This window comes from Pundamilia nyererei, unplaced genomic scaffold (genome assembly GCF_000239375.1).
Source record: "Pundamilia nyererei isolate P.nyererei 1_Seehausen unplaced genomic scaffold, PunNye1.0 scaffold00328, whole genome shotgun sequence".
Lineage (NCBI taxonomy): Eukaryota > Metazoa > Chordata > Actinopteri > Cichliformes > Cichlidae > Pundamilia > Pundamilia nyererei.
The window spans coordinates 337,111-345,609 of NW_005187729.1; the positions used below are offsets into that span (position 1 = coordinate 337,111).

The 8,499-nt window shown below is 41.1% G+C and overlaps 2 protein-coding genes across 2 annotated transcripts; one reads left to right on the plus strand and one right to left on the minus strand.

Annotated features, from left to right (window-relative positions):
- Nucleotides 1-808: 808 nt before the first annotated feature.
- Nucleotides 809-2,482, minus strand: LOC102212124 (transcription factor IIIA-like). The gene has a single exon (XM_005751817.1). The coding sequence runs from the start codon at nt 2,423-2,425 to the stop codon at nt 1,208-1,210; it is 1,218 nt and encodes a 405-aa protein (XP_005751874.1). The 5' UTR covers nt 2,426-2,482; the 3' UTR covers nt 809-1,207.
- yju2b (YJU2 splicing factor homolog B) lies at nt 2,425-8,077 on the plus strand. Its single transcript, XM_005751816.1, has 10 exons — nt 2,425-2,484; nt 3,182-3,231; nt 3,343-3,396; nt 3,487-3,569; nt 4,096-4,151; nt 4,252-4,312; nt 4,477-4,619; nt 4,891-5,063; nt 6,271-6,409; nt 6,538-8,077. Exons 2-10 carry the CDS (start codon nt 3,229-3,231, stop codon nt 7,029-7,031), a joined length of 1,206 nt encoding a protein of 401 aa, XP_005751873.1. The 5' UTR covers nt 2,425-2,484; nt 3,182-3,228; the 3' UTR covers nt 7,032-8,077.
- Nucleotides 8,078-8,499: the final 422 nt, after the last annotated feature.

Here is an 8,499-nt window from a genome sequence, read left to right on the forward strand (position 1 = left end):
TTGAAATGCAAATAGAAACTGTACATTTTTAAAAAATGCAAACAACAAAGTTATATGGTACTATTTACCTAAAAATGCAGCCAAGGCTCAGACGTTTTTTATATAACCATTTAAAACTATTTACAGAGCAATCAGGTGTTCTACATCAAAGAAGAAGGCACACAAATTATTTATGCAACTCCAAAAAAATAGTCTGTGTCCACTATAACACAGATGAGAACAGCACAGGGATAAACCTGCAGGTCTGACAGCAGGTGTGTCACTCAGCGTTTACACTGCAATCTGCCTTTGGTGGCTTTAAGGCAGCAACTGTGACGTTCACTAGTAGAACTGACACACAAAACAAAACGACGACTACACTACACACTAACCACACAAGACAACACACTAAAAGAGACTCCAAACACGGTAAACGTCACAAATCTCTCACGTATCAAAACTCTTGCTCTCTCTCTCGCCGGTCACTCCTAAAACTTCCCCCTCTTCCCAAACAACCAGATGCCACATGTTGCCATATCATTTTTGATTGGTCAACACGGCACATTTTTCCACATCTGAAATTCAAGCACTTTTCAAACCTTGAAAAGACAACATTAAAATTCAAGCATTTTCAAGGATTTCAAGCACCCGTACGAACCCTGAGTTCAAAGGATTTGAAGACGGTTTTATTATTAGTCTTAAGACTTGAATTACCAACAGATAAATGTCAACACCGAGCTCTGCATTTTAGTTTTACTGAACTCCAGGACAGGTTATATTATGACCCACTTATTTAAATGAACATATAAGAGCACTCAAGAAAAACAAATACATTCCACAGGTTTTATTGAAATACTGTCATTATGTAGTAACAAAACACCCATCACATTTTTTCAAGTTTTATACAGTAAAAAAAATATATTTTCTTAAATACAAACACCAAACATAATTAACTGAATGGCTCTGGGGAAAAACAAAACAGTGTAATGTTTTTCTACAATGAAACACTGCAGCGGACATAACCCAGAGGACAGACAACCAGGATCACGTTCCACTTCTTCATTCTGAATTCCCTTTCAGAAAGACTGTAAATTATAATGAATCAACCAATGACCAGTGTTCAACACCAAGACTCCCAACAACCATGTCACAAATAATATATATTATAAATGCTCTGTTAAAGTGCCTGCTGTCCACACAAAACTGGGGTGCTCCTCTTCATTTGACGCTACACTGATAATGGTGTAGCCAGGGTGTTTGTAAGTCCCTGCCTGTCCACAGCAGGGCTGCACAGCAAGGATGCGTCCTGTAGGAGAGACACCAGCTCAAAAGGGCCAGGCTGGTCAGCTTTCTCTTGTGAAGACTGTTTATGCGCTGCATGTTCGGGTTGCATTTTGTAGACCACTCTCTTTGTTTCACAGTAACCGCTTAACCTCGAAGCAAGAGATCTTTTGGCTCTTGGCTTCTTCAGCTTCTTCCTCTGTGGGTCGTGGACGACGCTGTGACGCTGGAGGCTCTGGTTCATGGCGAACGTCTTCCCACAGCCGGCATGGGTGCAGACGAAGGGTCGGTGCTCCTCGTGGAAGGAGCTGATGTGGCTCTGTAGGTTGAAGGCAGTGGTGAACGACCTGTCACAGGTATCCCTGGGACATTTGAGGACCACTCTCATTTCAGAGTGGATGTGCTGATGCTGCTGCAGAAACCAGGTGTCCCTGAACACTCGGCTACACTGCTCACACTTCAGGGTGACTCTATGCTGCTCCTTCCTGTGCTTCAAGTACTCGGTCCAGGTCTTCCCCGTGAAGACACAGCTCTCCTCTTTGCAGGGGTACCCTCTGTGGACCTTCTCGTGACGCTTCAGTTTGCTGGGGAAGCTGAATCGCATCTGGCAGCCTTCGTAAGTGCACTGATAAGGGGGCAGCTGAGTGTGCTGCTCACACATGTGAGATTTGAGCTGTTTGTTCTTCTTGAACTCGAGGCCGCAGCCCTCAAACATGCAGACGTATTTCCTCGGCTCCAGGCAGTGGATGCGGCCGATGTGTCGGGCCCGGTTTGCGTTGGTGGTGAAGGCCTCCGCGCAGCCGTCCACGGTGCACCGGAAAGGCTTCTCTCCGCTGTGACTGAGCTCGTGCCTCGCTAGGTGGTACTTACTACAGAACGCCTTACTGCAGCCGTCGCGCTCGCACGAGTACGGCTTCACCCCTGTGTGCTTACACAAGTGAGCGTCCAGTTTCCACTGTTTGTTGTAGGCAGCCGAGCAGCCGCTAAACGAACAGATATAACGTTTGTATGACTCCACTTTCGCTTCCATTTCTGCGGCATTGACAGGTGAATTGTTTTTAGCTCGCTCAAAAACACGTTTTTTCTCCCGATACCGGCGCTTCCCAGAGGGCTTTTCGACGTGACGCCACTTCCGATGCCAGGAAATTACGTCTTCATTACCCATCAACCCTCTGGTGTTGTTGTTGTGCAGCAGCAGTACAAACGGCAGTTCCAAGGTTTTTTGTGAGTATACCTTAGATTTTCGTCCACGAGTAATCACAGCTGTTGGATCTTTCAAATGTCACTGCAGTGATTTTTTATTTATGGATGTTTTTGTGTTCACGTTCTTCTCATTCACGCTAGTAGCAGGCGCTAACATTAAGTAGCAAGCTAGCGTTGCTAAGGCTACGTAGCCTTCGGCCAGCTTGCGATAGCTCATCCTCTCCAGCAATTTGTCAAAATACCTTTTGATATAGTGTTTAATGTACACGACACTAGTGTAACAGAAATGCTTTCAGTGTTCACGTGCTCTTTAACAAACTAATCTCGACGTTTTGCGCTTCAAAGACAGTTGGTTTCTTTTGTTATACATCCGAATCAGAGCTTCATTTTGTCTTTAGCTGTTTGTTAAAAGATTACTGGGCTATTTGTTTCAACGTGCTTTCAGATGAAATCAGTTTCACCAGCTTTTGAAATATTAGGTAGCGAGGTGCGGTGTTTTATGCTGTCTGTGGTTTAGAAGATACCCGGGGAGTGAAACTATGATAACATATGCAAAGCTATGTGTTCCTTGCGAAAACAGTATGTTTCCTAACTTACAGGATACTTTTCAAATATTCTTAAAAATAATTAAGGAGGGCGCTTAAATTGCTACAATGAAAGGTACATTAACCTTACTGTTACAGTGTGGTGTCAATGACTGACCTTCTTTTTTTGTCAGGTGAAAAGGAGTGAGTTCACTCCTGGGGCAGCGTTCCAGTTGTCACAATGGTAAGCTTTAATTCAGCTGTTTCCAGGGATGCACACAATTGGAAATACTAGCTAAAGAATAATAGTTTGTATTCTTTATTAATAAAGTCTTCTGCATTGTTTTCTTGACAGGGTGAAAGAAAGGGAACAAACAAGTATTATCCTCCAGATTTTGATCCGGCCAAGGTATGTTAGATCACACAAACTTTATGGGTGTCAGTTGTTTTAATTTTACTTTTTTGCACGGCTTACATTTTTATCATTCGTTATCTTTAGCATGGATCCCTCAACGGCTACCATAAGACCCACGCCCTGCGTGAGAGAGCCCGGAAACTGTCCCAGGGCATCCTCATTATCAGGTTAGTGCACACGTGTAGAGTAGTAATGAACTGAGGCCGGAGATGGGAAATTATTACATTTTCAGTCTTGTATGAGTTACCGTCCACAAAAATATTTGTACATTCAAATGACAGACGCCACAGTATAGCTGTGGCTTCATGAATGATATTCTACCACCACCATCACCATATGATTAAAAATAAGAAAAATGATACATGTACGTGTATATGTGTATTATATAGTTATTAGAGTTTTGTGTGTTTTTGATTAGTATTCATTTTTGTTTGGCTTTTTCTCCAGTTTTAGCTTTTTTCTGTCTAGAATTGTATGGATTTAGTTTTATTGTTTTATTGTTTTATAATAACTTTTTTTTATTATTTTTGTGTTAAATTACAGAAAATAGCCAAATGGTGAATCTATTAAAATAAAGCGTTTCCTTTTAATGGCAGAAACATTGAACAGAACCTGGAGCTTTTGTATATAAGGGTTTTTCTTTAAAACTCACCCAAATTACATGTTTTAATGATCTATTTTGGTTCCATCAAGGTTTGAGATGCCTTACAACATCTGGTGTGATGGCTGCAAAAATCACATTGGCATGGGTAAGTTTGGAATGAATGAATGATAAGATTGTATAATTTTTTTTGAGGTACAATCAGTCCTGCTTTTCATTTCCACAACACTGATGTGTTGTTTGCACAGGGGTTCGGTACAATGCGGAGAAGAAGAAAGTGGGGAACTATTACACCACGCCAATTTACAGGTAAACGGGGGATCAGGTCAGCTGTTAAAAGAAAAAGCTTTAGCTGTTGTGCAAACTTTAAATCAGAACTATAAACGTGTGTGTTTGTATGCTGCACTTTACAGTATCACAGTAAAATTCATCTTGAAGCTGTCCTCGAATTAAAATCTTGTTTCCTTAACCAGATTTCGGATGAAGTGCCATCTCTGTGTGAACTACATTGAGATGCAGACAGACCCAGCCACTTGTGACTATGTCATAGTAAGCGGGGCTCGCAGGAAGGAGGAGCGCTGGGACATGGCTGAGAATGAACAGATTCTCACTACAGGTAACACAGTTGTGGCTTTTACAAACAAACAAATGGTTTGGTCAGTGCTCTTACCTGCACTGTGTGTAAATATTATGCACAAAATGGGCACCATGATATAATCATTTTTCTGTGTTGGACAGAATCATATAGACAGCACATATCACATCAAAAGACATCTCCACAAATGGTTGTTTGAATACTTGATGTAATCTGATGTCATTTTTACAAAAAAAGTGCTTGTTTGTTGCTACTCGATACAATGTAACTTTCCTTGTTCCTCTTTGGACAGAGCGGGCAGAGAAGGAGAAGCTGGAGACGGATGCCATGTACAAACTGGACCACGGTGGGAAAGACAAGGAGAAGCTAAAAAAGGCTCTGCCGTCTCTGTCAGAGATCCAGGACTATCAGGCCGGGAAGAAGGATGACTTCCAGCTCAACAGCACCCTCCGTAGGAAATTCAGAGTAAGATATTGACATCCCTTTGGCCATTGCAGTAATACTACTTTTCTCATTTGCTTAGACATTCAGAAGTAACATTTTCTAAATGTTTCACTCAGGCCTAAAATTAAGGTCGGTGGCTGGAATGACACCCTTTGCTTGCAGAAAACATTAAGACATTATAAAATAAAGTACACCATTGTAAATTATTATTATATTTTCACTCAGTCATTACACATTTCAAAAGAAAAATACAACACATGCCAGTAAAACTTTAATGTCTGCTGTGTTAATTTATAATGCATAGAATATAGCATGTTTCAAATGAAAAGCTAAATCTTGTTGCCCCCTACAGCGGCACTTTTCATATTTTCTTTTGTGTGTTTTCAAAAAAATCAAGCATTTTCTTCATTTATTTTAGTCACGTGTCTGTGAACTGATATTCACATTAAAGACCTAAACTACTGCTAGTGAAAATAAAATATGCATGTAACTGCATTTTCCTCAACACTCTCTGTAATGGTCTTTTACTCATCCTTTTACATACCTTTGTGTTATCACGGGCCTAGACGTCTGTCAGCGACCCCACCAGGCAGCCTCTGGACATCAGAACCAAAATGTTCGTTCTCTGGCTGGTTGCTGTGGGTTTCTGGCTGTCACTGTAAAGTTGTCCAGAAAGCGGGTGCTGTACAAACTTTAGTGCTCATAGTTTGTAGGATTGCCCACTGTCCCACAGAACTTGGAAATTGACAGTTTTCATTGTTAAAACAAAATTTGTGCCCCACTGCTGAAGCCAGCATGTTTCAAAGGACACAACTTTTACTGTAAAGGTAAACAAGCTTCATTTCCAGTTTGCATGACACTTTGGGGTGTTTTACTACTGCTAGTTGGCGAATGCTTATACATAAGTCTGCGCCTTTCCTATAAACCATGGCTGACTGTGGCAATCTGCTACTGACTGAAGTAATCACAGACAGGTTTTCAGTGCAACAGCTTACACTTGTTTGAAGTGTACGGTGTTGCACAGACCAACAGGAGTCAACCTATAGTACTCTCAGCTGGTCAGGGAATACACATTCCTGTATTTGGTGGTTGCCAGGCAGCTACTACCTAGTCTCTAGGCCTGTGTGAGTGGATTTTGTTTTCAAATTTTCCTTCAAGCTCTGGATTTTAATGACAAAATTAAAAGTTTCATACAATGTCTTCCTTGTCGTGTTGCTTGGCTGTATAGGAAGAGAAGAAAGTTCTGGCTGATCAGGAGGAGAAGGATAATGCGGTGAGGATGAGAACCAACTTATCCATCCCACTATTACCAGAGAAGGAGGAGGATAAGAAACTGGCAGCACTACTTACCTACCAGGCACCTGACTGTAAGCAACATATTTTGTCACAAGTATATAAATTTAAAGAGCGTATAGTGAATTATTTACCGTCTCACTTTGAAAATGTCTGAAATCCTTTACAATTTCTGCATTATTTTCTCCTCATTTCCGATTAGCATATGAGGACAAACAGCAGAGCAAAAGGAAGGAGATCGCCTCTCGTTCATGGTTTAACTCTGCGTCAACACCACCAGGTGGTGCTGCAGGCAGCCTGCTCCATAAGCTTGGACTCCAAGGGAAAGAAATAGCTGTGGCCAAAGCCCTGGGTTCCTCACACAGTCCTTTAATCCGCAAACGGACAACACAGTCTGGAAACAAGACTGAACAGTGTGCCACCATCACCCGCAGAAAGTCACACCATGATGTCAGCACAAGCGATGGGGACATTTCATTGGCCACACCCACAGTGGAAACCCCATGTATAGTATCGGAACAAATGGTTCAGAATGAGACAAATGGTGATGGTTTCAAGGAAGTACATATCAGACCTACAGAGGAAGCAGACAAAAAACTGACAAATGGAAAGGTGGAGGACCGGAGTAAATGCTCAGGAGGAGTCACATCTCTGGTGGCAGACTACAGTGACTCGGATTCAGAGTCTGGACAGTGAGACTGAATGATAAATGGGACACTTTGTGTTTTTCAGTGAAGAGTCACAAGAAAAATGGAGATAAAAACAAACTGTAGATATTTGTCACAGCTGCAGACGTCTAACATATGCTTCTTTTATCTGCTGAAGTAATAGTGCTGCATTCATCTTTAAGATCTGTGTGGCCTGCAGATTACAGTGTCATGTGTGAATGTGTTGGAAAAAATGTTTAGAACTTGACCCAGCATATGGTATTTGGTTATCTAATCTACATCCCTCAGATGCCCAAACATGTGTCCCAGTAATAAAACAGCCAAAAAGCTTGTAAAATTAAATGTCAACTGCTTCATCTAGTATTGCTGCATTTTTGTTTAAATTTTAGTTCAGTATGTTGGCTCAAAGTGTTGAAATTATCCATCCACAGTAGAATAACTTGTACCAGATGCAAAGTTCATTTTTATCACAGGCCTGAGGGGTTTACTGCAAAGGAGCTTCAACACAGCCGGTCCTTTGACTTCGGCTGGCTTTACAAATCCCAGCTGAAGATAATCACAGTCACAAGTGTGGTTACCAGCCAGGTTTTCTGATTCAGACTTTGTGTGCACTCACACAAAAAGGGGCACAAAATGATCTCTGAGCGCTGCCTACTCCAATCGTTGATGTTATCAGATGATGATGAAACAGGGATTACAAATGAATAAAGAATATAAGAAACAGAACACTGTTGCAATAACATAGGAAATGAATAGGAAATGAATACTGCAGAAAATCATTGCTCTTAGGATTTAACCTGCAAAGTGGAAAGTAATTATTTGTAGATCATTATTTTATCGCTAATTCTCAGTATTGGAGTTTATTTTTAAAGTGACAGCTGCACATTGGCGCTCTGAAGCTTTAAAGTGGATACATTTCAACATTAAAGGTTAATGTAGGCGCTGTGGTGAAATCCCTGTAGTTTATTGCCAGATTGAAAAGCAATTAATTTTATTGATTTATCTTTGGTGATAAACACCCAGATCAGTTTGCTGCTCTAGTAGCTGCAATTACAGCAGTGTAAAAAAAAAAAACCCTTAGCAGCAGATTAACACTAAGGCGTCACAGCCTGGCTCAAAGTATATGTCAATGAGGTGTGAGGCCATATGTAGACTTGGGAGGTTGTTAAATACTTTCATGAAATAAAGAAATTTAAAAAAAGCTTGAGTAATTGTCAGCATATGCATGCCATGTCTGAAAGCGTTGGTGTATGAGTGAGCATGTGCCAACACCAAAAACCAAAATGCTTTGTTAACCAAGCAGCACCCATTAAGAAAAGAAAGGAGGCCCTGGCAGGGCTTCTTTATAGAGCGTCTTAGCCTGACCTGCTCATTTCCATAAAACAGTTCCTACAAACCTGGACAACTACAGGGAGTGCAGAATTATTAGGCAAGTTGTATTTTTGAGGAATAATTTTATTATTGAACAACAACCATGTTCTCAATGAACCCAAAAA